General features: G+C 47.6%; 2 protein-coding genes and 1 non-coding gene across 11 annotated transcripts in view; 1 reads left to right on the top strand and 2 right to left on the bottom strand.

Annotated features, from left to right (window-relative positions):
• ZMYM3 (zinc finger MYM-type containing 3) lies at positions 1-15,338 on the bottom strand. Of its 9 annotated transcripts, none has more exons than XM_070291782.1 (25): positions 15,223-15,338; positions 12,745-13,430; positions 11,774-11,817; positions 11,381-11,447; positions 10,655-10,949; positions 10,244-10,421; positions 9,670-9,888; positions 9,228-9,378; positions 8,889-9,004; positions 8,641-8,727; positions 8,363-8,513; positions 7,983-8,155; positions 7,617-7,782; positions 6,839-6,936; positions 6,593-6,758; positions 6,206-6,318; positions 5,888-6,062; positions 5,557-5,703; positions 5,006-5,109; positions 4,362-4,530; positions 3,947-4,098; positions 3,253-3,367; positions 2,462-2,716; positions 1,581-1,698; positions 1-1,470 (listed from the first exon to the last, which is right to left on the bottom strand). In XM_070291782.1, exons 2-25 carry the CDS (start codon positions 13,409-13,411, stop codon positions 1,278-1,280), a joined length of 4,119 nt encoding a protein of 1,372 aa, XP_070147883.1. In that variant the 5' UTR covers positions 13,412-13,430; positions 15,223-15,338; the 3' UTR covers positions 1-1,277. The 9 variants fall into 9 exon arrangements, with proteins under 9 accessions (XP_070147883.1, XP_070147879.1, XP_070147884.1 ...); XM_070291778.1 differs by having other exon boundaries at positions 11,381-11,453; positions 15,223-15,330; XM_070291783.1 differs by lacking the exon at positions 15,223-15,338 and adding an exon at positions 14,805-14,882.
• Positions 14,566-27,581, top strand: part of NONO (non-POU domain containing octamer binding) — a 27,861-nt gene continuing 14,845 nt past the window's right edge. The window contains exon 1 of the mRNA XM_070291787.1: positions 14,566-15,148. The gene's annotated coding sequence lies outside the window, so the exon portion shown is untranslated. The remainder of the gene's footprint in view (positions 15,149-27,581) is intronic.
• LOC138931299 (U6 spliceosomal RNA) lies at positions 19,514-19,620 on the bottom strand. Its single transcript, XR_011446541.1, has one exon. It is a non-coding gene; the product is annotated as a U6 spliceosomal RNA (small nuclear RNA).

Here is a 27,581-nt window from a genome sequence, read left to right on the forward strand (position 1 = left end):
CAATTTTAACTCTTTATTTGAAACAAACAATTTCAGAGACAGAAGGTTAGTCGTGACAACAGCTTCTCACTACAACACAAGGTGGGCATGGCTCACTGAAGGGACAGGCCAGGTGCCTCAGAACAATATATACAATTTAAACAGTGGCTAAACTGGTGACAGTTATAAAAACACAAAAAGGAGGCTGGGGAACAGCAAAGCCAACAGGGAAAGAACTAGGTACCCCCTTTGCCAGACGCTAAGAGTTTTCTGCAACTACAGAGGCAAGATGGGGAAGAGAAAAGATGGAGGCAGTGGGGGCAGGACCCATGCCCACAGTTCTTCACCTATCCTTTGACCACAGATCCCATCCTGCATGACTCAGGGCCCCCACAGGCTTGGCCTGGCTCTTACAATGGGGGAAGAACAAGAGTGGGGAACCCAGCCCCAACCTAAGTCAGAAGGTGGTTTTTGCCTTCAGAACTCTGTCCACTGAACTAAAGGGAGGCAGTTACAGAAAGCCGCTAAGCATGTTGACACCATGGCTCATGCCAACCTAAGATGGCAGAGAGAGACAAACACATAAACCAAGGGGACAGGCGTCTTCTCCCCATACTTAAGAGTCATTCTCTGCCTTTGAAGGAAAAAAAAGCATTTAGATTTTTTAAATTGCAGCACCAAGGGTTGGTGCTTGCTGGGGTGGGGAGGAGGAACAAGGTAGTGAGGGGCTTCCAACCACCAATTATCTTGTGGGAGGCAAGAGTGCCTAAGCTCTGTGTTTTAGGTAAATGGTCTCTTCATTACTTTCATAGTTTCTTTTGTATCTTTCATACAAGACCCTTTAGTTTGTGACCAGGGAAGAGTAGAGAAGTGAGTGGGCACAAGGTTGAGAAGGCAGCTGGGTTCTTCCCTCGGCCAAACCTAGGAACAAGGGCCTTGACCTATGTGGGATGGGTCAGGAAACCCAAAGCCAACAGGATCACCAGAGCTATGAACACTTCACTCAGAGTTTGGCCCCAGGAGTTTACTCTGAAACATGAAGAAAATGGCCTAGCTGGTTTTTGCCCACCACTGGGAGACCAGTCTCTCAGTACAGAGGACTGGGGCCTTGTGGTCGTCAAGTGGTTTGGGAGAAGGTAAAAGCCAGGGATTCCTAGGGAAGGCAGGGAATGGATGAGTAGAAAAGGGCAGTCAGGGCCCTTCAAAATGAGTAGCATCGGTTCCTGGGCCTGTCACCCTGTGGGACATGGCCGTGGGACAGACGTTGTGTGGAAGATGGATATGGGAAGCATGTGGGCTCAGTCCAGGTCTTCCTCCCCGGGACGACCCAGCTCCTCATAAATCTCACGCACAGCCAGAATGCGATTGAGCATGCTCTCCAACATGCTGCGGTCCATGGGGATCACAGAATACCAGAGAGGTGACTCAGCGATGCAGGACCGCTCAGGTTGCAGGTAGAACACATCGTTGCGTGTCCGGAGGCTTTCAGGACTGCAATGGTGGGGATGGGAGGGGGGCAGGTGGACAGAGATCAGTAACTGGAAGAAGTAGAGCCCGTGGGTCCCCAGCCTAATGCCATTCCTGTGAACCTGCCAACTCACCATTTTGAGAGATAGAATTCATAGAACTTGACGGGGCAGCGGAGGGGATTCATGCGGTTCTCACGCTGCTCTAAGATGGGGGCTTCATCATCTCTCTTCCGTTTCCCAGGACCTGTGTCTGTGGAGGAGGCAAATGACCTGGACTCATTAAAAGTACAGTCTCAACAAAGGACCTCCAAGAGCACAGTCCAGGGCACAGGTTGAAGGCCTCAGGACACAAAATGGGCTCATGGAGAAATAAAGGCAGCAGAGTCGGTCAGTCTCTCTGCACCAACTCAACATTCTACAGTGTGCTGCTCTGAAGGGCGCCCTGGTTCTCACTGTTAAACACTATCTATCATCTTCCCAAAGTTGATTTCCTAAAGAGGTGATCTCAGAAGTCACATGGACAAACTGACAAAACAGACCCTACTGTAAAATCGGGGCTGCTTTCTGGGATAAATAGTCATGGCTCCAGCACCCCACACATTAGTCCTGGTAGAGTCTCAGGTCCAGAAGGGACCTTGGGAACTGACTCAAGGGCCAGAATAGAAACCAAGGTACTGTGGCAGTTACGCCCAGCAGCAGAGCCATGGAAAGCCTGTCATTCACTCTTGTCAACTCCCCCTTCAGCCAAACACACTCAACAGATTCTCACCTGTCCACCACACCTCCTAAAAAGTAAATTGCCCTGAAATGAGGAAAGGCGACTGGGTGACCTATATGCAACAATCACTTCCCACCAGACTGAAGGACTGGGTGTTGTTCCTTTTTTCTGGAAACCCAGGAATGAAAGGATAGGGAAGCTAGAGATAATGGAGAGGGCCAACCTGGTGGTATGATGGGGCAGGGAAGGGGAAAGCAGAGGGGGAGGAAAAGCAAAGGCGGGGGCAGCATCATACCTCGCCCTTTCCTCTGGCGGACAGGAGCATAGTAGCGGATGCTCACCACCTTGGTGGTGCCCCGAGGGGTGGTACACTTGCGGGACTGCCGCACCACATTGGTGAAGGAGAGCTGCATGTGCTCCTCGGCTGTCTGAAGCCCAAAAAACTTAGTGTTGAAGAACATGAGGGTGTTGAGAAGGACAAAGGGTGAGTAGACCCCCAGCTGCTTACACTCCCAGAGGTGCTCTTCCTCTACTCGAGAGAACACCGTATCTGCAAAGGCAAGGGGGAGAGGCTGTCAGGAGGAACTGGCTACCCACACCTATCCCCTTTACTCCCACACATGCCACTCACAAGCACTGAGCACACCAGACTCGTTTGGTCACTAAAGGACCACCACGTGCAAAATCCTGACACCTTGCTATACTGCACAGGAGGACTGGATTTGTTTGTTGGCTTTTGGTGGGGTTTGGGGGGGATTTTTTTCCCACAGTTTCCACCTGCATTAGAAGCTTCACTCATGTAAACCTTCAGGAGTCCAACTTCTTTCTTTCTTCACTTACCACTCAAACCCTGGTCACTTTTTTGGTCCCAGAGATAGCTCTTCAGACCTAAGTCTTGATCCCCTCCTCATGTTCAAGGACAGGGGCTCTGATTCCCTTAGCTCTAAACCCCAAGGCACCCAACTACATGCTCCTGTACTCAGACCCTTTTGTGAAGAGTGGCAGACCCAAGAGTCCAGGGCTCGGAGTGGTACACTGGAAGAATAGAGCAAAGGGCAGAGGGGTTGCCAAGTCCCTGGCCCTTACTGTTAGGGAGGAGGGTGGGCTGCCAGGTACTCAGAGACTTGTTGAGTTCTTGAACAAAAGTCAGGTAGTAAAGGTCCGTGAAAATGTTCACCATTCGGTTATTTTCCAACAAGTACTGGAAAAAGAAAAACAGACACACATACAGCTAGACTCTGGGCCCTAGAGAAAAGACAATGATGTCAACGGCCTCAGGCATGGCGACCTTGACAGTTAGGAGACCATGGGAAACAGTTGCTCGATTAAGTGATCCAGAGTGGTTTTCCCCAGGTAAACCTACAGCTCTCAAGTGCTGAGGCCCTGCTAGAGGAGAAGAAAGTTTAGAAGAGATGTATCACAGCTGCTTCTTCACAAGCCCAGACCCCCTTGTCAGCTAAGGCATGTTTGGCTTCTCCCCATGGAAACCAAACATTACCCCACCATTCAGGAGACCCCGCTCTGCCCATCCGTCCCCTCTGAGCATGGGTTTGAGGACAAAGCAACCCAGACAGCAATGAATATTGCTCCTTGGTCAACAGTCTTAAAGTGCAGCTCTGATTTTGGTAGAGTATTGTCATTTCTTGTCCTGTCTGGAGTAGGAGATGCCTGCTCAAGGCAGCAGATGAGGTGAGGAACAGGAAGTGGGACAGAATCATTTCAGGTAGGACCCTGCCTACTGTGCTGAGTTACGACATGTGAGGCAGCATGTCAGTGGTACCTGTTGGATGCCAAGACACAGATAATAGATGCTATCAGGTTCGTATCGTTCACCGTTGGGTCGAGTAATTTCTCTCACAAACTGGGCTAAACCGTAGTTGAGTTCAGCAGCTGAGCAGGCCAGAATATCCTCCTTGATACGCATAGGTTTGGCTGCAGAGATACACAGTGGAGGCAGCTGGCATTAAGACAGCTCCACATGGAGAATTTCCCTTAGCTCCATCATTAACCCCTTCATCCCTTAGTCATGTCCAGCTCCAGAACAAACCCAATAATCACACAAAGAGCCTTCAGCCTTGAAACCTAGATGGCATCTCCCCTTATTCTGCAACTCCTCCACATCTGCACAGGATGCCCCATGGACACCTTCAGCTGAATCACAGCCCTGCTCCCTCTCCCCTTCCCCTGGTACTTACGGCCAAAGCGCAGCTCATCACCCTTGCTGGTTTCTCCATTGGCATATTTTGACTGCACCCAGCACTTCCAAGCATTGACACCATAGGAATAGTTGAGTCCAGTACAACTAGGCTGGCTGCTCATGGAGTCCCGGGAACAGCTCTCTGAAAGCACCAGCCGCTTTTGACCCTAGAGAGGAAGAGAGAGGAGTGGGTAGCAGAGGTAAGGCCGGGAGCACTGTGGAAGCAAGTCAGGACAGTGTTCACCACCAGGGCGGGGTGGGACCAATGTAAGAACGCAGCAAGCTTCCACAGCACAGGACCCCAGGAACAGCTCTAATGAGCTCTGATGAACTGGGGAGAAACTAGAGTTTGGCTGTACCTTAATGTACACAGTCCCTGGAGAACGGAATGGCAACCCACTCCAGTATTCTTGCCTGGAGAATTCTAAGGACAGAGGAGCCTGGTGGGCTACAGTCCATGGGGTTGCAAAGAGTCGGACATGATTGAGCGAATAACACAACACAATGCACACAGTGGTAGAGAAAGGAGGCTAGGGAAGGGGAAACTAAGGCTTCTGATTTGGCTATGAAAGCCCCACACCCACCCCACTACCCTTCATGCCTCCATCCCTCTTCTGTGGATACAGCAGCTCCAGTCCTCACCTTCCTCATGGCTCGGGGAAGGTCTTGCTCAGTAGACACGTCCTCAGGCCCTACCAGGCCACAATCAAAGAGGAAGTCCACACTGGGGTTAATGTCCAAAGGATCTAGAGGGGAAAGGAAGAAGAAATCGATTTTTTAAGACCTCAACCCTGTAGTCCTCCCACCTCACTCCCACTACTTGTCCACGTGACTTGAGATGAGCCTCCCAGACATCTTCATTGTAGTCAATAGGACAAAGCTATACACAAAGAACGTGCTCACAGGCATGTACACACAAAATTCACAACATTGAGAACATTCCTAACACTACTGAATTATAAACTTAAACATGGTTAAGTTGGTAAATTTTATGTTATGTGTTTTATAACAACTACAAAAAAAAAAAAAAAAAAACAACAAGAGTCAAGTGTAGGAAAGTGTCCTGATATCTCTGGCACTGCTCTCTGTGAGAGTCTTCTGTTTAGGGTCATTCTTGGGGTCACAAGCAACACTTCTTTCCTGACGGTGCACATGCTACTATATGCAGTGGGCACACCCTAAATCCTACTCACTCTTGGGGAAGTCTGCCTCCAAGTCTTGTCCAGGCTCATCCAACACATTGGCCATCTTGACGGCCATGGCCAGGACATCATCCCGAGCTGGCCCAAACAGGTCACAATCTTCCAGAAGTCCCTCTGCACTCTGGTTGCTCACAAGATCTGGGTGGCAGGGAGGTTGGCTCAGTCTCTGCAGCTCCCCCTTGGTGCCCCCAAAAGGCTTTCAGGGGCTGATCCCAACTGTTCCCCAATCCCACCAGGCAACAAGATCACCATTCTCCACCCCCTTAGGCAGACACAGACTGGCAGCACCCTGTCTCCCTCACCACCGCTGCCCATGGCATACCACAAAGGTCAGATGAGGCCTTGTCTAACTCCTCGGCCTCTGCGATCATCTCTGCCATAGCCAGGATATCAGCCTCCAAGGGGTTGGACGGGATCTTCACCTTCAGCTCCTCAATGGTCTCCACAATTTTGTCTGTGCTCTCCAAGGTAGTGGGCAGGAACATGGGCACAGGCACCTGGAGGCATGAATCCCAACTAAATGCCAAGAACCACACTAGTACATGAGATGAACGGCTACTGAGAGGGAGGGAGTGGGGGTGGTGGCCTCCAGCCTGGAAAAGTGAAAGAGGCCCCCAGCAGGAAAGGCAGGAACACTCACCGGGATAGGCATTGAGAAAGGCACCGGGACTTTCTGGCAGTACAGATGCATAGGCACTGGCACAAAGATGGGCACTGGGATGGGCAGCACAATCACCTGTGGCTTCCACTCTTCTGTTGACAGGAAAGGGGTCTTCTCAGAGGCCCTGGCAGATGAGTCACATCCACCCCAGGAACTGATATTTGTTCATCACCCCTAAAAGCTCTAACATGTGCCCAGTATCACAAAGCTGCCCTTGAAACAAATGTTGACAGATGACCCTGGGATTCCAAGACAATATGCAGGACACTTTAGCCATCTAAGAAACTCCCTTGTCCAGCTCCCAGGCACAGGAGGAGGCCTAAGACCATGAAATACAGCCTGTGGCGCCTTGGTACCCTCACTCACCTGTCTGACTCCCTTTGGACTTCATCTCCACCTTGCAGGAGACCCCCCGATTCTGCATCAGTGGTTTACACATGGCAGCTTTGTTTTTGCGGGGTGCTGCTGGGGGTGGCGGCGGTGGTGGTGGAGGAGTAGGAGCAGCGGGGGCTGGTCGGGTCTTCACAGGGATCTGCAAACACAAAGGAACATGAGTACCACTTCTACAGTAACCCCTTTGAGACCATCTTCCCCCTTGGCTCTTGCCTTGACCTTGCCCAGATTTCCATTTTCCTGTAGGGTCTTTATGGTGTTTCTGTTCTCCACTTTGGTTTGAGAGGGTGTCTGGGGCTTTGCCTCAGAAGACTGACCTGTAGATCAAAACAAATGAATGCTCTCATCTGAGGCACTAGCTCTCTGTTTTCCTCACCCCTGCTCCAGGAGGGCTTTGTTAAGAGAACTCCGAATGTGAATGGTAAGTCTAGAATTTTCCCTTCACTCCACCCCAGCTCTAATCTTCTCTAGGTCCCAGCAATAGTGGCCAAAAAGATTCTTTGCTCCTGGCTTCCAAGAAGGATTAAAAACATTGTTTCCCCAATAACCCATAATTTGAGACCTTCCATTAAATGGCCATCAGTTTAGTACCCCTGGAGTGTGGAGGGTCCATGGTGATATTCTAGAAATGACAATAGTCTTCATTCTCCCTAAAGATGTTTACGTTGAGCTTGTGTTGACATTTCCTTCTCTCTGAAAACTAACCACAACCCCTATATGCCCCACTCTACCAGGGCAGGTACCCATTCCTTACAATATATCCCTTATAGAAAATCAGTAGGATCTACCTCTCAGAACCCCTTTTTTAAAGCTCTCAGAACCTTTAAATGAGACTTCTCTAGTACCTGCACAGTTCAGAAGCTAAAAAACAACACAGAAACAGGAGCTCTGGCCAGGGATGAGGTGAAAGCAGGAGAGGAAGAAGAAAGTGGCTGGGCCCAGGGTCAGAGGAGTCCAGGCCAGTTCTAACAGACTGTGCCCCCTGCCCAGGACTCACTGTTCAGGAGGCTCTCAGGCCCACTCTGGGTATCCAGGTTGGGTTGGTTCTGCTGGCTGTAGAAGCGCAGCAGACACTGTTGGTTGCAGAAATGACGGATCTGCCCACGCCAGTGGATGGTCTCCAGCAGCTTCCCCTGGCGCTTACAGGCATGGCACCGGGCAGCCTGAGGGTGTTGACAAAGTGGTCAGACCTGCCTCCCTAAAATGTGCTGGGTCCTTTGCCCTGGGATAATCCATGCCACTCTACAGAAGCTGGGCTAGTCGGAATCCCCTCCCTGGAGATGGACCCACAGCCTGATGGTGGCACAACAGCCCGTGCTCCTTGCTGCCCTTGCCTTCCTTTGTGACATGCAGCCCCCCTTACCTTGCAGTACCACAGCAGGTACTTGCTCTTACAGTCCTCGCTGCAGAAGTCCCAGGTGCTGCCATCCAGCTGCTCAGTGACTCCGCGCTGGCAGGTCTGGGAGCAATAAGTACAAGTGATACAGCATAATCCCAGCTTCTTAGTGAAGTCCTGTTTGTATAGCAGCACACAGCCTGGAAAGGGGGCAACAGAGTCCAGAGACATGAGATCTCCATGTGGCCATGAGACCCAACTTTCTCAAGGCAGTGCACCCAAAACGTCTAACAGCCTCCAGAGTGTCCTAAGCAGAACGGACCACCCTGCAAGCCTACCTTACTTAAATCTGCTGTTCTTCCCAGTTGCAAGGTACAGGACTCTCTGGCCCTTCCCCATCTCCTTACCTTCGCTGCAGAAGCTCTTCTCCACCCCACTGAATCGGAGCTTCTCATGCAGGAGTTTCTCCTGCCGGCAATGCTCACACTGGGACACCACACCCCGGAGGCGCTTAAAGTCCTCACAGCAATCACGACAGCAGAACTGGAACACCTGGTCCTAGGATGGGGCATGGGGTGGGGAAACAGGGCTGCTACATCTGGACCCATCGAGAGCCAAGTGGAAGGACCCCTTCAGACAGACGTCTGGTCATGTAGCAAAATATGGGTGGGGGTGGGGATCTTACCTGCCAGTCCAAGACCTCAGGCTTGCCACTGAAGAGGCTGTGGCAGTAGTGACAGCTCAGGTGAATGCCCCCCTCGGGGCTCGTGCGCTGGAGGGAAGACAAACAAGGGAGGGGCAAGATGTGTGCAGTGGGCTGGCGGAGGGAGGGGAAGTCAGGCTTGCTCTTTGCTCTGCCCAGGCCTACCTACCCCAGATCTCATACCCTCTCTATTGCCACACCCATTATCCCTCGTCCAGGGTCTGGAGTACCTGGAACTTGGTCCAGCAGCTGGGGCTGCAGAATTGGTAGACTGTGCGATCAACCTTGTTGTAGTAACAGGGGTCAGAGAGGCTGCGGCGGCAGAAGCTGCAGGGTCGGGGAGGGCCTGGGGCACAGAGAGAAAAGGAGAGAGAGAGAAGGAGAGGAAGAGAAAGAGAGAGAGAAAGAGAGAACACACAGCAGGTGTAAGGCAGTGCAGAGATGGAACAGGAAATCCATGGGAGAGTGTGGTTGGGGCCGAAGTTGGGCAGCAGGGGTTACTATAGAAGGAGTATGGGAGGTAGAAGGAAGGCCAGCAGGGGTCTCAGAGAAGAGGGCTTTGCACCTACCAGTGAGCCCTGCCTGCTTCACTTTGTAAGAGGTGGTACAGCACAGGGAACAGAACAAGCTGGTCTTGCCATTACGGTCCACATGGGATAGCATCTCAAAGTTCTTACACAGGGTCTTGCACCAGACACATGGGTACACCCGTGTGTTTTTCTGTGAGGATGGGGAAGGAGAGGCTGAGGCTGGATTTGTCCCTTTACTTTTATTTTTAAAATTTTTAAAACATGAGATATTTCAGGCATACAAAAAAAGTATAGATGATGAGATAACAAACACCTGTGTGTCCACCAGCCAGCTTCAAAAATAAAACATAACAGATACAATTGAAACCCCCTTTATTTGTTTTATTTCTCCCAGCCCTCGACCCGTCAGGCACCTTTATTTCTCACCCAAGGACCGCACCCCCTTCCACAGCCCTCTAATGCACTACTCCCTCGGCCCCACCTTCTTGTATGCCCCCAAGCAGGTTGTGTTGCAGAACCGCTTTTGTTGGCCCTCGTGGAAGAGGAGCTCGGGGCCAGGGCTCCCAGTCTTGGCGTAGATGTAAGCCCCGCACTGGTCACAACAGTTGGTTTTCAGTCCCTTGTTGGCCCGGAATTTGGAGAAGCAAGAATCGCTGCAGAGCCGGTGCACCACGCTGCCATTGCTGACCTCATGCAGGACCTGCCACACACACACACACACACACCCTGAGCTGGGGCCTGGCCACCACCACCCACCCTGGTGCAAGGATGGCCCACCCCACCTCACCCTAGACCTTTACAGCAGACAGCGGGCCCAGGGACCCCCCAACCTGCACATCAGGATGTTGACTTGATGCTGAGGTCCTGGGAGGCAAGGACGGCCAGCCGCACACAATCCTGGAGAAGCTCTAGCCTTGAATCCACTCCCTCACAATGGCTGCTTCCCCCTCCCTACATCCCTCATCCACAGGGCCTGGCCCCTGCAGCCCCAGGATTGCAGGGGTGGCTCAGGGCTGGCCAGGCTCTGCAAGTCAGCCCCCATCCAGCTTCCTCACCTCTCCAGTCTTCTGGCATATGCTGCAGCGAGTGGCATCAGCAGGATCCCCAGACTGGGGAATTGGGCGCTGCTGCTGGGCCTCATACAGGGAGAGACAGACGGATGTGCAGAACTCATGGAAGGAGCCTCCCGAACCGGTCTGCGCCACAACTGAGTCCTTGGTGTTCCAGATCTCCCTGGAGGTGGGAACAGGTTTGTACATTTAGTTGATACCACCCCCTCATTTCACGAGCCTCCACCTTCCTCCTCTGGGATCAATGACCACAGAATCAAAAACATTCTCAGACACCCTTCCTATTAGTGAACTGCTCTATCCCATATGGTGCTAGGGTCTTGCCAACAGAATCTGTCTCACCCTTTACTCCCAGCCTGATCCCTGCTCTCCCCATAGCCCCAGACCCTCACGTACTTCTTGCAGAAGGTGCAGGTCTTCTTGCCAGAGGGCTTCTTGGAGAAAGTGGTGAGGCAGGATGAAGAGCAGAAGAGCTGTGGCAGCCCCTTGCGCTGGTAGGCCGTCTGGCCCTTCTGCAGCGGTGTCCGGCAGTGGGCACACGTCATCTTGGTGCCTACTGAAGAGCGCCCAGCCCTCTGTGCCACGCTTGAGCGTAGAGACATGCGAGGAGAGCGCCGGGGCCGGAATGGCACGAAGTCCTCATCGTTTGGGTCATCTACCATGGCATCAGAATCCTCATCTGACACTGGAACTGGGCAGGGGAGGGGGGGGGGTTGCGTGGGGAGAAAAGGCTAAGGGACCAGGCCTCCAGCCATCACCTGACCTGCAGGTAGTTCAGCTGATCCTGGGATCCCCAATCCCCATGGTTCTTGGCTTTCCACTCTGCCCCTATTACACTGGAATCTCAAGCTACTGGTGTCACCATCCCTTAGTTACTCTGCAATGTCCTAGGGAGGGGAAGGTAGGGATCCAAGTGAGAAGATTCGGGGACAGGGATGGCAGAGCTGAAACAGGAAACTCCATTCTCACTGCTCGTTTTCAATTTCCCCCACTGCCCCAGGTTCCCATGCCAATCCAGGGCAGAGATAGGCGCTTCACATTCTGCATGGTGCACAGCACCACAGGAGCTGGGAGATCCATTCCGGCTACATCCCACCCGGTCACACTTCAAGTCCTACTCACTGCTCTCAGTGGAATCCACAACCTCAGGTTTTGGAGGCTCTACTCTTCTAACGCGCTCGCTTCTCTTCTGTACCTTGGAAACATGGGGAGGGAGGAAAGCTGACACCAGGGGCAGGCTAAAGGGCCAGCTGCACTAGTACAGGGTTTGGGGGGTGTACAGAGATGGGAGGGGGAAGAGAGAGTAGGGACCCTGGGCCCAGCCCTTAGGAGTAGGGGAGAAAAGGAGGCTGGACTTTCTCCTTAAGAAGCAATAGACACAAGTGCTCCCTCCCTCCTCCTAACTCTCCTCACACACACTCTCCACAGAACAACATCTGGGAGGGAAAATGAAGGGTCTGCCCTTCCCAGAGCTATAGGGGGAACCAGACTCCTTCCAATCCCCTCCCCCCTCACCCTCTCAGGCGGCTTCTCACTCGCCTTCCCAGTCAGGCCATCTCCTGCAAAGGAAGCAGAAAGCAGCCTAATTCTTGAGCCTGCCCTCACCACCCCCTCCCCGGCTCAACCCCCGCCTCCATTCCTGGGGAAGAACTTACTCAAAACTGAAAGGGAAAACTCACGTGCCTGTGGCTTCTTGAGGCCCCTCTCAGGGTTACCTCGAGCTCTGCACTAAGGGTGGGGGGGGCGGGCTGCAGCTATTCTCCATGAAAAAACAATCCTACCTTCCCACCAGCTTTCTATCCCAATGGTTGGGAGTTAAGGAAATATAGGTAACATCCCTTTCAAGAATTTATAGTTTATCAACAAAAACAAATGCAACCACCTAAAGGTAGCAAGGGGAAAAGAAAGCAATAACGTATGGGGAGGTTCCCCTGCACTCGGGTAGTTATATAAGCCCTAAGACCCTGGTCACAACCTAGGAGAGGCACAGTGCTAGGTAGAACTGGGAAGAAATGCAAGCCTCTTAAGTCTCTATCAGAGACACAATCCTAGGCCCTGCATGTCTACCATTCCTCTGAAAGCACTCTGCACTTGGCTCCAGAACCTAGCATCATTCATCAAACCCAGAAACCCCACTCTCATCTAGAACAAAACAGAAAGATCTTAGAACCAAGAAGCCTGGTGTCCTCCCCCAGTCCTGAAGCAGGACCCTGGTACCAAAAGCCCATCGGGAGAAGAAAAAGGGACTCTCTCCCACAAAATTCAGCCTTCTCAACCCACCCCCTGAAACCTTGCCCCTATTTTTCCTCCAGAGCGTCTCCCTCCCTACTTTCCTTCATCTTCTTCACCACATCTCCATTCCTCCTTTCCAAACCCCTAACTCCTCCATACACATCCCTACTCTCCAACCCCACTTCTTCCCCAAACACACAGCCACCTCCTTACCATCCCCCAGCCTTGATTTTCCAGCTGATCAGGCAACCTACCTGGCAAGGAAGGGTGTGCAGGGGGGCTAGGGCTCCCAGGTTTGGTCTGAGAACTGTTGATTCCATCCCCCAGAGTCTCTCCCACTGAAGGGCTGGGGGGGCCATTTGGGCTCTGTGGTTGCCCTTGGGGAAGCTCCTCCTCCTGCCCAGGGGAGCCCCTTCTCCCTGTAGCTATGGAGGTGGTCTCCTCCTCTTCAATATGTGGGGATTGCAGAGTTATTGGAGAATCTGGAGCCAAAGGCTCTAGTAGCCCCTCAGGTGAAGAGGGATTTGCCCCAGCCCCTGGGTCAGGTGGCACCACCTCAGGGGTCCTGCCCCCTGGTCCAGGCTCTAGGGTCTGATCGCTTGTATCCCATGCAAGGGTCCCCTCAGGACCATGGTCCACCTCTGGGGGAGAAGGGGCTTTATAGAGCAGCCCCCCCAGCCCCAGCAGCTCAGTGGCTCCATCCAGGACTCCAGGGTCTTTTTCCAGGCCAGCAGGGTTATCAAGCAGGTCCAGGGCTCCTGAGGATGGAGAAGGGCCAGGGGGGGCCCATCCTCGAGTTGGGGCAGTCTGAGATTCCAGTAGATCCTCTCCAAATTCCATGTCTACTGGAAGGTCTCCAGCCAAGGGCTTCTCTGGCAGGGTCAATGGGTCAAACGGACTGGGGAAATCACTGGGATCCATGAGGATGACTGGATGTGGGCTGTAGATTAAGGGTAGAAAAGGGGGCAGAAGAGGTGGTCTTCGCCAGAATTCCTTCTTATATAGGCTCTGGGACACACCCCACCATCCACTTGGATTTCTCTTGAACCGCCCCCACCACTATCGACAAGCATTACCACAGGTTTTAGTGCGAATGACCACTCCTCCCCCCAGTACGGCGCCCCCTGTGGGAAGAAGCGTTCCCCGCCTTGGCCCTGTACCCCCACTCTTCAGGCGCTCCACCCGCCCGCCTAGCCCCCGCCACCCCATTTCAACTCCCAGTTCCCCTCCCCCTTCACCTTTCACTCCCCCCGCTCAACTCCGGCTGAACGCCCCCTTAGAGTCTCCCAGGGCCGTAGCCACCAGGAGCCTTTCCCGCCCCCGCGGTCTCAGTTTCTATCTCCCCTCCCCTCTCTCCTAGAGCCCCCCAGTTCCCCAGTCTTTACCCACCCTGTCTGGCCCCACCCCCCCTCCCCGCGTTGCCTAGTCGTCCCTCAGCCCCTTCCCCGCCCCCCCAACAGCCTTTCCTAACCCCTCCCCCCAGTTACCTTTCAGGGTCGCCCACTTCCTCAAGCCCAGTCCCCCTTTCCTATAGCTCCCCTGGTCCTTCTTCTCCTGTTGCCCACCCCCCACCGCAGGCATTTACAGGAAGACATTTTGGAGCTACGGTCTCTCTTCAGACCCCCCTCCCGGCTACTGCGAGCTCTTGCCTGCAGGTTCGGTTCGGCTTAGTCAGGCCCGACCCCTACCTGCGGCAGGGTTAGTGTAACCGCTACAAGCCTAGAACTGCAGTCAGCGACGGCCCCGCGCTCCTTCTCCACCTCCCTCCCTAGCAGCCGGGACAGGGGTCGCGGCCCCTTTAAATGGCAGCGCCGCTCGCGGAGCCCAGCGCTATGCACCAGGCGGGCGGGCGGCGTCAGCAACCAACCCCATTGGCTGGCTCAAGGAGGGGGCTCGCGAGACAGCGCCGGCCCCCGGCGCGAGACTCCCAGCCCAACGGACGCCTGGAAATTGCGGAGTGGAACGTCGGCACTGGAGATGGAGCTCGAGCCCCCGCCCGGGGCCCCGTTAGTTGAGGAAAAGCTAGCCTCCGGAGCTTGGAAGCCTGCCCCTGGGGAAGGAGGCACCCCCTTTTCCACCAAAGGGCCGAGTACACTAACCCACAAAAAACAAATCTACGCACCTGCTTCCCTTACCTGGCTCGAGTCTGGCCCCTCGTCAACACCCGCGCCCGCCCTACCTCCTGGAGCCCACTCTACCCGTGATCCCCTCCTCTCATTCAAATGGTTCCCGGTCCCCTCCCCCTCCTCGTGTCTCTCTCCCCTTCCCACTCGTGTTCAACCCCCCGGCGTCCGCCCCCCTCAACAGTCCCTACCTACGCCATGCAGCAGGCGCCTGCCAAGATTACCCTCCCCCCAACCCCACCTCTCCGGAGCCCGCCCCCTGGGCGACTGTTGGGGTAATGAGTGACAGCGGAGGGTGGGGGGAGGCAGGGACCCAGCCCTCACGTGCCCCTCCTCCTCTTGTCTGCAGCCTCGGGCCCTCCTAACCATTCTGAGACTCAGAGTTGTGGGGTGTCTTAAGCCTGCTCTCCAGCCACCCAGGGCGGGTTAAATGGCTCTGGCTCAATGACAACTCCTATGCAGTAACCGTTACTGCCTGGTGACCCCAAAACCAGGTCCTGCAAAGACACTCCCCCACTCCTTCCACGGTCTTAGGGTAAGTTCTGGGATCTTCTCCCTAAGTCTTCCCCCAAGAGCCCCCTGAGTTATCTCTTCAGTAGTTTTCCTCACCAAGGCCGACAGATTTTCTTCCTCCTTTCTCTGTTTCTCCCTCCTTTCTGTCCTTGTCCCCCACCCCCCACCCCCACCGCGCGCACTCTCTCCCCCAGTCTCTTTTTTGTCTCTGTCTCTCTGTCTCTCTTAGGCACGAGCACGCACGCGCGCGCGCACACACACACAACACACACTCCCCCTCCTGGATGGTCCTTAGCATGTGGGTGTGGCTGGGGTTGAAGCTAGAGAAGTAGGGTAGGGGGAGGGGGTATTAGCATTAGGCCTACTGGCTTTAAAAAAAAAAAATGCGTGCCAGGATCCATTCCCAGACCTCTTTAGAGTTAGAGCACTTTACAATCCCCGCTCTCCACTTCCCCTCTAAGGGCTGGAGAGTATTTAGTATCCTGAGATACTAGAAGAGGCTTGGGCTGGAAGAGAGTCCTGACACATTTTTAGGTTTGATGTCCAGTTCCTGCTCTGGCCTGCCTCTTTGCTCTGGGCCTTTCTTCCTTCCCACACTAAGCCTCTCCTAGCCTTGTAGTCCTTGAGAGTCTTATCCTGCCTTGCCTTGTTCACTTTCTCAGAAACCTTATCCTTCCTGGCTCCCCTCATGGCCTTGAGGTTATCTTTGCTCTCTCCTGTACACAGAGATAAAAGTTAGAATTTTCCCCCTTAGGTTTCCCAAACCCAGCTTTCTCTTTATCTTAACCAGTATACTGTGTAACCATCTCTCACTTTCTTATTTCTCTGTCCCTGTACCTCCTTTTTGCATTTTCAGTTTGTTCCATCTCAGTTGGGCCACCTTGTTCTTTTGTATTGCCAGCCCTTCTCAACACATGCTTGGATCTTTGGCTGCTCTGGTTGTGATCCTTGTGCCTGGTTTCAAGTTGAGGGGAGACAATCTAAAGGGGGTTGATGGTGTATTCAGAAGTATAGTGTGTGGGTTCTGGAGACAGACCAGAACTCTAATCTCAACTCTGTCTTCTTTTTAGCCAGTTGCCTTTGAATACATCACTTGTCAAGTCACTAGGTCTTATTTTTCTCATCTTTTAAACAGAGATAAGAAAACCATCTAAATCTACAATAGGGGACTGGTCAAATCAACTTTGGTTATATTCATACAATAAATGTAATCATTAACAAACACATTTTTGAAAAAACTAATGATGTAGAGCATAGGATTTTTAAGGCAGTGAAACTATTCTGCATGATTCTGTAATGGTGAATACATGTTTGTGACATGGTAGAACTCATAGAATATACAACAAAAGTGAACTCTTACCTGAAGTATGGGTTTTGAATGATATTAATGTGTCATCTTCTGCCGCCCTTTTCTTCTTTTGCCTTTAATGTTTCCCAGCATGAGGGTCTTTTCCAATGGGTGGCAGAGGATGAATGGTTAGATAGCATCACTGACTCAATGGACATGAACTTGATCAAACTCTAGGAGATAGTAGAGGACAGGAAAGCCTGGCGTGCTGCAGTTGATGGGGTGGCAAAGAGTTGGACACGACTTAGGAACTGAACAACAACAACAACAAATGCCTCAGTGTAGGTTCATCAGTTGCAACAGATGTACCACGCTGATGGGGGAGGTTGATAGTTAAGGGAGGCTGTGGAGCTGGGAGGCAGGGAGGGCAGGGAGTATATGGGAACTCTGTACTTTCAGCTCTATTTTGCTGCAAACCTAAAACTACTCTAAAAATAGTCTATTAAAAAAACAAATGATACATGAAAACACTTCTGATATTACATTTTTTACAAAAGGAGTTAAAATATGATGCTAACTTTTAGAAAAATTCTATATATAGGTGTGCTTAGAAAATTACTGCAAAGGGGTTCCCTGATGGCTCAGTGGTAGAGAATCTGCTTGCCAATGCAGGAAACACGGGTTCAATCCCTGATCCAAGATGATCCCACCTGTTGCGGACCAACTAAGTCCTAAACCCGTGGGCCACAGCTGTTGAGCCTGTACTCTAGAGCCCAGGAGCCGCAACTACTGAGGCTTGAGTGCTATAGAGCCCATGCTCTGCAAGAAGAGAAGCCAGCAGAATGAGAAGCCCGAGCACTGCAAGTAGAGAGTAGCCCCTGCTTGCCACAAGGGAAGAAAAGCCCAAGCAGCAGTGAAGACCCAGCACAGCCAAAAATAAATAAATAAATACAATTATATAGAAAAGAAAATGACTGGAAAGAAATAGTGAATCTAATGATACCTCATATAGCAATGCTACTAAGATTAAGTGAGATGTACACTTGCCTGACATATAGCAGGTGTTTAATAGATACTTGTTAGTATTATAAGAGAAACAGCTGATTTCATGAATGATTTGGGACTTCATACACTCGAGCCTTCATGTTGTTAAAATATATGTGTATATATGTATATATATTTCTCTTTGAGTAAGTGAAGATTGCCTGTATTTAATAGGTTTGAGTATGTATTAGCCACAGATGAAGGGCTCTAACATAGAATGAGCTGATGGGGGACAATAGAGCAGGTGTTGAGTAAGACTGTGGCCTGCAATTCAACACTTGTTTCAGCCTTGTTACAGTTATGACATAGTACTGAGTACTATTACTTGTTATTCACCGTTTATAAAGCAGTCCTAAAGTTCTGTAAACACCATAACAGGTAAAAACTCAGTCCCTGTCTTAATGAGAGTTCTTTCATTTTAGTTATATATATACTTTTCTGATTATAAAAATATAAATGTTCACTGTAAAAACATTGAAAAGCATAGAAAGTTTGAAGAAGAAAGCAATGATCACTTTTATCCTACTCATGATACCTGGAGATACAACTACTCTTTTTGATGTATATCCTTCCAGTCCTTTGTTTTCTTTTCACATATGTCTTTTTTCAAAGTAGGAGTTATCTTGTACAGTGTGTTCTACAACATAATTATAATAGCTGTAGATTATTCCATCATTTGCATGTGTCATGCTTTACTTAACTAACTACTGCTGGATGTCAAACTTTTATTATTTTTTCATGACAGGCAAGGCTGCATATAACTTGATTAAACAAATGGTGATACTTCCCTTGTGGCTCAGCTGGTAAAGAATCTGCCTGCAGTTTGGGAGACCTGGGTTCCATCCCAGGCTGGGAAGATCTCCTGGAGAAGGGAACAGCTACCCACTCCAGTATTCTGGCCTGGAGAATTCCATGGACTATTTACATGGGTCACAAAGAGTCAGACACGACTGAGCAACTTTCACTTTCGCTTGGCAGCCCTTTGATTAGAGTCATGTTCACTCTTTTTTTTAAAAAAAATATAAATTTATTTATTTTAATTGGAGGTTAATTACTTTACAATATTGTATTGGTTTTGCCATACATCAACATGAATCCGCCACAGGTATACACGTGTTCCCCATCCTGAACCCCCCTCCCTCCTCCCTCCCCGTACCATCCCTCTGGGTCGTCTCAGTGCACCAGCCCCAAGCATCCAGTATCATGCATCAAACCTGGACTGGCGATTCATTTCATATATGATGTTATACATGTTTTAATGCCATTCTCCCAAATCATCCCACCTCTCCCTCTCCCACAGAGTCCAAAAGACTGTTCTATACATCTGTGTCTCTTTTGCTGTCTCACATACAGGGTTATCATTACCATCTTTCTAAATTTCATATATATGCATTAGTATACTGTATTGGTATTTTTCTTTTTGGCTTACTTCACTCTGTATAATAGGCTCCAGTTTCATCCACCTCATTAGAACTGATTCAAATGTATTCTTTTTAATGGCTGAGTAATACTCCGTTGTGTATATGTACCACAGCTTTCTTATCCATTCATCTGCTGATGGACATCTAGGTTGCTTCCATGTCCTGGCTATTATAAACAGTGCTGCGATGAACATTGGGGTACACACATCTCTTTCAATTCTGGTTTCCTCGGTGTGTATGCCCAGCAGTGGGATTGCTGGGCATATGGCAGTTCTATTTCCAGTTTTTAAAGGAATCTCCCCACTGTTCTCCATAGTGGCTGTACTAGTTTGCATTCCCACCAACAGTATAAGAGGGTTCCCTTTTCTCCATACCCTCTCCAGCATTTATTGCTTGTAGACTTTTGGATTGCAGCCATTCTGACTGGCGTGAAATGGTACCTCAGTGTGGTTTGATTTGCATTTCTCTGATAATGAGTGATGTTGAGCATCTTTTCATGTGTTTGTTAGCCATCTGTATGTCTTCTTTGGAGAAATGTCTCTTTAGTTCTTTGGCCCATATTTTGATTGGGTCGTTTATTTTTCTGGAATTGAGCTGCAGGAGCTGCTTGTATATTTTTGAGATTACTTGTTTGAAAAATATGGAACGCTTCATGAATTTACGTGTCATCCTTGCGCAGGGGCCATGCTAATCTTCTCTGTATTGTTCCAATTTTAGTATATGTGCTGCCGAAGCGAGCGCTAGAGTGATGTTCACTCTTTAGAACCGACTCTGGAAACATGTATTTTTATGTAATGTTCTATACCATTCTAAAGTACCCTTGGGCTTCCCTGGTGGTGCAGATGTCAAAGAGTCCGTCTGCAATGCAGGAGTGAAAGTGAAAATGAAGTCGCTTAGTCGTGTCCCACTCTTTGGGACCCCATGGACTGTAGCCTACCAGGCTCCTCTGTCCGTGGGATTTTCCAGGCAATAGTACTGGAGTGGATTGCCATTTCCTTCTCCAGGGGATCTTCCCAACCCAGGCATCAAACCCAGGCTTCCTGCATTGTAGACAGACGCTTTACCGTCTGAGCCACCAGGGAAGTAACGAGAGTTCAATTCCTGGGTCAGGAAGATCCCCTGGAGAAGGAAATAGCAACCCACTCCAGTATTCTTGCCTGGAGAATCCCATAGACAGAGAAGCCTGGTGGGCTACAATCCATGGGGTCGCAACGAGTCAGATATGACTGAATGACTAAGTGTGTGCGCACACACACACACACACACACACACACACATAAACAAAGTACCCTGGAATGAAGAAAAGGAAATATGCATTTAGGGAGACAATGGGGAAATGCTAGACTGTGAGCTCCTCAACAATAGGGGCCGGTTCTTACTCATCTCTATCTCCAACCTCTAGCATAGTCCCTGGTATGTTTATTGGATGAATTGCTGGACAAATGAGTTACGGAGAAAGGGGGAAAGCCTCAGTGAACTCAAATTGCAGTAACATTTCTATAATATAAGGTTAATAAGGAAAGAAATAAGAGTGAAACAAGAGGGGAGAAAAGGCAGACAGTCAAAGATAAGGAATCTTCATCTTCATCTTTAAAAAGAAGAATACTACTTAGCCATAAAAAAGAATGAAGTAATGCCTTTTGTAGCACCATGGATGGACCTAAAGATTATCATACTAAGTGAAGTAAGTTAGAGAAAGGCAAATACCATGTGATACCACTTATATGTTGAATCTAAAATATGATGCAAATGAACTTATGTATGAAACAGAAGCAAACTCATAGACATAAAGAACAGACTTGTGGTTGCCAAGGGGAGAGAGCTGGAGAAGGGATGGAGTGGGAGTTTTGGGGTTAGCAGATACAAACTATTATACATAGTTAGAATAAACAACAAGGTCATACATACTGTATAGCACAGAGAACTATATTCAATATCCTGTAATAAACCATCATGGAAAAGAATATAAAAAAGAGTGTATATTTACCTATAACTGAATCACTTTGCTGTAAGGAGAAATCAATACAAATTGTAAATCAACTATACTTCAATTTTAAAAAGTAAGCAGAGTCAATAACATTGCTTCAGTGAAAATTAAGAAAAAAATATTCTATTGAGAGCAAAATTCTTTTGTATTGTTAAGAAATTTTAAAAATACAAATTATTTGAATATTTTTTAGAAAAAGAAGGAGAGAAATGTAGCAAAAGGGCACCTATTCCTCCTAATCAGAAAGTCCAATGGTGGCAGTCTTGACTACACTCTTTTTTAATATTAATTAATTTATTTTATATGTGGCTGTGCTGGGTCTTCATTGCTATGGGCAGGCTTTCTCTAGTTGCACCAAGTGCAGGACACTCTCTAGTTATGGCTTCTCTTTGCAGTGACTTCTCTTGTTGCAGAGCATGGGCTCTGGGGCTTGAAGGCTTAATTGCCCCACAGCATGTGGTATCTTCCCAGATCAAGGATCAAACCCCTGTCCCCTGTATTGACAGGCAGATTCTTAACCACTGGACCATTAGGGAAGTCCTACACTCCACTCTTTAACATTCACTCTGACCTGTCCAAACATCTCTCCCAGGTTGGGAAGCAACATATCCTAATTTACTCCACAAAGGGTCAGCTGACTTTATGAGACACACACTCTCAGGTCTATATGGGTCCCAAGATTTCTACAGGGCTTTCTGCTATGGTGCTGTCCCTTGAGAAATCAACTTAGGTTAATATTACTTCTTTGGGTCCAACATATACTTCTTTTTTTTAAAATAGGAGCTTTATTGAGGTGGAATTTATATACTATACAATCTGGCCATTTAAAGTGTATAACTTAATGGATTTTAGTATATTCAGGGATATGTGCAACCATTAATAATCAGTCAATTTTACATTTTCATCATTTTAAAAAGAAATCTTGTATCCTTTAGCTATCTTCCCCCATCTCTCTATCTCCCAAAGCCTTATCCAAGCACTATTCTACTTTTTTGCTCCATAGACTCCCCTATTCTGAACATTGCATGTAAATGGAATCATATAAATATGTGGGCTTTTGTGACTGGCTTTTTTCACTTAGCATAATGTTGTCAAGATTCATCCATGTTGTAGCATGTATCAGAACTTTGTTACTTTTTTATAACTGAATAATATTCCATTGGATGGATATATCACATTTGTTTAACTGTTCATCAGTTGATGTACCTTTTGGCTATTATTAATAATGCTGCTATAAACATTCATTTTTACCAGCTTTTATGTGAATAAATGTTTTCAGTTCTCTCAGGTAGAGTGCCATTTCTGGATCATATGGTAACTTTATGCTTAATTGTTTGAGGAACTGCCAAACTATCTTCCAGAGTAGCTGAACTATTTTATATTCTCACCAAAAGAGTTCCAGTTTCTCTACATCCTTGCTAACTCTTGTTATCTGATTAATCAAAGTCCATTTATTTAGGTCTTCTTTAATTTCTTTCAACAATGTTTTGTAGCTTTCAAAGTATAATTTTGCACTTCTTTTGTTAACTTTGTTCCTAAGCATTTTATTCTTTTTCATATTATTGCAAATAGGATTGTTTCTTATTTTCATTTTCAAATTGTTCATTGCAAGTGTATAGAAATACATTTGACATTTGTATATTGATCTTGTATCCTGCAACCCTGCTGAACTTGTTTGTTATTCTAATCATTTTTTAGTGGATTCCATAGCATTCTCTGTATATAAGATCATGTCATCTCCAAGTAGAGAAAGTTTTACTTTTTCCTTTCCATTTTGTATACCTTTTATTTCTTTTTCTTGCAAATTATCCTGGCTAGAACCTCTAGTACAATGTTGAATACAGGTGGCATCCACTTATAGTTCTTAAGACAGAGTCTTGTAGACTTTTTGATAGCAGCCATTCTGACCAGCCTGAGATGGTACCTCTCTGTGGTTTTGATTTGCATTTCTCTGATTATGAGTGATGCTGAGCATCTTTTTGTGTGTTTGTTAGCCATCTGTATGTCTTCTTTGGAGAAATGTCTCTTTAGTTCTTTGGCCCATTTTTTGATTGGGTTGCTTATTTTTCTGGAATTGAGCTGCAGGAGTTGCTTGTGTATTTTTGAGATTAATTCTTTGTCAGTTGCTTCATTTGCTATTATTTCCTCCCATTCTGAAGGCTGCCCTTGCACCTGGCTTATAGTTTCCTTTGTTGTGCAAAAAACTTTTAAGTTTAATTAGGTCCCATTTGTTTATATTTGCTTTTATTTTTGTTACTCTGGGAGGTGGGTCACAGAGGATCCTGCTCTGATTTACGTCAGAGAGTGTTTTGTCTGTTTTCCTCTAGGAGTTTTATAGTTTCTGGTCTTTCATTTAGATCTTTAATCCATTTTGAGTTTATTTTTGTATATGGTGTTACAAAGTGTTCTAGTTTCATTTTTTTTACAAGTGGTTGACCAGTTTTCCCAGCACCACCTGTTAAAGAGATTGTCTTTTCTCCATTGTATATTCTTGCCTCCTTTGTCAAAGATAAGGTGTCCATAGGTGCATGGATTTATCTCTGGGCTTTCTATTTTATTCCATTGATCTGTATTTCTGTCTTTGTGCCAGTACCATACTCTCTTGATGACTGTTGCTTTGTAGTATAGCCTGTAGTCAGGCAAGTTGATTCCTCCAGTTCCATTCTTCTTTCTCAAGATTGCTTTGGCTATTTGAGGTTTGTTCTAGTTCTGTGAAAAATACCGTTGGTAGCTTGATAGGGATTGCATTGAATCTATAGATTGCTTTGGGTAGTATACTCATTTCACTATATTGATTCTTGGAAAAAGGAACCTTCTTACACTGTTGGTGGAATGCAAACTAGTACAGCCACTATGGAGAACAGTGTGGAGATTCCTTAAAAAACTGGAAATAGAACTGCCATATGACTCAGCAATCCCAGTGCTGGGCATACACACTGAGGAAACCAGAATTGAAAGAGACACGTGTATCCCAATGTTCATCGCAGCACTGTTTACAATAGCCAGGACATGGAAGCAACCTAGATGTCCATCGGCAAACGAATGGATAAGAAAGCTGTGGTACATATACACAATGGAATATTACTCAGCTATTAAAAAGAACTCATTTGAATCAGTTCTAATTAGGTAGATGAAACTGGAGCCTATTATACAGAGCGAAGTAATTCAGAAAGAAAAACACCAATACAGTATATTAATGCATATATATGCAATTTAGAAAAATGGTAACGATGACCCTATATGCGAGATAGCAAAAGAGACACAGATATAAAGAACAGACTTTTGGACTCTGTGGGAGAAGGCGAGGGTGGGTTGATTTGAGATAATAGCATTGAAATATGTATATTATCATATGTGAAATAGATGGCCAGTCCAGGTTCGATGCATGAGACAGGGTGCTCAGGGCTGGTGCACTGGGATAACCCTGAGAGATGGGATGGGGAGGGAGGTGGGAGGGAGGGTCAGGATGGAGAACACATGTACACCCATGGCTGATTCATGTGAATGTATGGCAAAAACCACCACAATATTGTAAAGTAATTAGTTTCCAATTAAAAAAAAAAAAGACAGTCTTGCACACTGGACCATTCACTTTTTTCTTTTTGGCTGTACCACGTGGCATGTGGAATCTTAGTTTCTTGAGGGATGGAACCTGTGGCCCCTGAATTGGAAGTGGAATCTTAACCACTGAACTGCCAGGGAAGTGACACCTTTTAAAAAAATTGATGTTACCTGTTTATTTAGTTACCTGGAAATTTGTGGAGGACAGAACATCCATCCTTAGTACTGAAAAACCCTATATTACTATGTTCGGTGTGCATGCTAAGTCACTTCAGGTGTGTCCAACTCTGTGCAACCCCACTAGGACTGTAGCCCGCCTGGCTCCTCTATCCATGGGATTCTCCAGGCAAGAATACTGGAGTGGGTTGCCATACCCTCCTCCAGGTGGGTCTTCCTGACCCAGGGATCGAACATGTGCCTCCTGCATCTCCTGCATTGGCCAGCAGGTTCTTTACCACTAGCCCCATTATTATGTTCAGCCCCTTGAAAATATTCAAGTATTATGTGATCGATAATGATAATTAGGAAAAAAAGGACTTATCAGAGCCTTGCTTTGACCCTTTTTCCTCTGTTGCTTGGTTGGCTCTTCTCACCTTAAACTCACCTTGACCAAAACTGCACTGATTGACTTTCCCTCTGCTTCCCCTGCTTCCCGTCCTGGCACAACCAATCAGGCACCCAAACCAGAAACCTGCAAATCATTCTAGTCTTCTACTCCTTACCTTCTTAATTGATTAAGTCTCCTTGATCCTACCTTCTAATTATTTAGATTTGGTTTCCTCTTCTCTATCCCTACAAAGACTTCGTTCAGTCCTTCCCCATCTTTCACCTGAAATTATGATTGTATTCTAGCCAGTGTTCTGATCTCCTAGCTTGTCTCTCCCAATCTTTACTACACACTGTTGCCAGAGTGACTGTGGTAGCTGAATAATGCCCCCCCAAATATATCCATGTCCTAATTCATGGAGCCTGTGAATATTACCTTATTTGGCAAAAAAGTAGGACTTTGCAGATGTGATTAAGGATCCTAAGATGAAGAGTATTCCAGGTGGTCCCTAAATGTAATGACAAGTGTGCTTATATGAGAGAGGCAGAGGAAGATTTGACATATAAAGAAGAAGAAAGGGCCCTGTGACCACGGAGGGAGAAATTGGAGCCGTGCAGCCACAAACCAAGGAATACCAGCAGCCACCAGAAGCTGGGTGAGACAAGAAGCACTCCTAGAGCTTCCTGAGTGATCCTGGCCCTGCTGGCACCTTGATTTCATCCCAGTGATACCAATTCCAAACTGCTGGATTCCAGAACTGTGAGAGAATAAATTCCTGTTAAGTCACCAAGTTTGTGGTAATTTTTTAACAGCAACCTCAGTACATTAATACAGTAATCTTTCTGAAGTTCAGACCTATCATATATGGAAAAAAATTTTTGTCTTTGTCTCTCAGTCTCTTTGTCTCTCTCTGTCTCTGTCTCTCTCTCTATGTGTATGTGTGTCCATGTATCTGTGATAGCCTGGAAGAAAATCTACCAAAATGCTAACAGTTGTTTCTTTTAAAAAATTATTTATTTATGGTTGTGCTGGATCTTTGTTGCTGTGTGTGGGCTTTTCTCTAGTTGTGGTGAGTGGGGCTACTCTTCGTTTTGGTGTGCTGGCTTCTCATTGCAGTGGCCTCTCTTGGCACAGACTCTAACAGCACGGGCTTCAGTAGTTGCAGCAGGTGGGCTCAGTTGTACATGTGGCCTCTAGGGTGCATGGGCTTAGTTGCTCTGTGGCATGTGGGATCTTCCCAGACCAGGGATCAAACCCATGTCCCCTGCATTGGATTCTTATCCACTGTACCACCAGAGAAGTCCAACAGCTATTTCTGCATAGTGAATTTTGATGTTTATGTGTGTGTGTGTGTTTAGTCGCTTCAGTTGTGTCCAATTTTTTGTGACCCCATAGACTGTAGCCTGCCAGGCTCCTCTGTCCATGGGATTCTCCAGGCAAGAATACTGAAATGGGTTGCTATTTCCTTCTCCAGGGGATCTTCCTGACCCAGGGATTGAACCTGTGTCTCTTAGGTCTTCTGAATTGATGGGCAGGTTCTTTACCACTAGTGCCACCTGGGAAGCCTATGGATGGTGTTTATGTGTATTCTTGAATGTTTCCTTCAATAAGCATTTATTACTTTTAAAATGAGAATAAAGACATGTTATTTTTACAAAACCCTTAAATCTCTCCATCATCTACAGATTAAAGTAAAAAATTCTAAGCATGGCACAGGCTCTTAATTATTTGTCTTCCTTGGTGGCTGAGACAGTAAAGAGTCTGCCTGCAATGCAGGAGACCTGAGTTTGATCCCTGGGTGGGGAAGATCCCCTGGAGAAGGGAATGGCTACCCACTCCAGTATTCTTGCCTGGAAAATCCCATGGACAGAGGAGCCTGGTGGGCTGCAGTCCATGGGGTTGCAAAGAGTCAGACATGACTGAGCTCCATCATCTACAGATTCAAGTGAAAAATTCTAAGTATGGCACAGGTCCTTAATTATTTAGCCTATATCCATCTCTTCAGTCTAATTTCCAATCACTCAGTCTCCCCACTTCTCTTCAGTCATGACAAATTACTTAAAACATAGGTCGTTCTGTCTCTGAACCTTTGTACACTGGTGTCTCTGACTTCAACCTCTTAGTTAAGATGATTCAAAGGTGCTCTTTTCTGTGAAGCCATTCCTGATCCACTCAAGTAGAGCTGTGTTACCTTTACCTTTTCAGTTCAATTCAGTCGCTCGGTTGTGTCCGACTCTTTGTGACCTTTACCTTTAGCATGATACTATTATTTGATTTGCCTACAGTATTGTTTACATTAACATTTCTCTGCTTATGTTGTGATTGCCTTAAGAAGATACACAAAAGTACAAGTTTTCTTTTGTTATTTTATTTGGTTTTCCAATGGTGTAAACAGCTATGGTAATTAAAAAGTTAATTTAAAATGTTATTGAATCCATAGCTTTTTTGTAACTTTGTTTTTCACTCAATGTATACTAAAAACAATCATGCCAGAATCTGTAAAATATTTGATGTTAAAAGTCCTTATAGATCTTTATGCATTTATATAAAAAGATAGCTAAAGTATTTTTAAAATGAGAAAGCCATGGCCCAGAAAAATATATGTAG

Source organism: Ovis canadensis, chromosome X, assembly GCF_042477335.2.
Source record: "Ovis canadensis isolate MfBH-ARS-UI-01 breed Bighorn chromosome X, ARS-UI_OviCan_v2, whole genome shotgun sequence".
NCBI classification, from domain to species: domain Eukaryota; kingdom Metazoa; phylum Chordata; class Mammalia; order Artiodactyla; family Bovidae; genus Ovis; species Ovis canadensis.

Excerpts from the sequence above, each read along its gene's own strand:
- ZMYM3 (XM_070291778.1), bottom strand. The coding sequence starts at position 13,411 with ATGGATCCCAGTGATTTCCCCAGTCCGTTTGACCCATTGACCCTGCCA. Across the intron at positions 11,454-11,773 it reads GTGAGAAGCCGCCTGAGAGG|GTACAGAAGAGAAGCGAGCG; the intron begins GTGAGGGGGGAG and ends CATGTTTCCAAG. Across the intron at positions 4,099-4,361 it reads TGATGAGCTGCGCTTTGGCC|CCAAACCTATGCGTATCAAG; the intron begins GTAAGTACCAGG and ends GTATCTCTGCAG.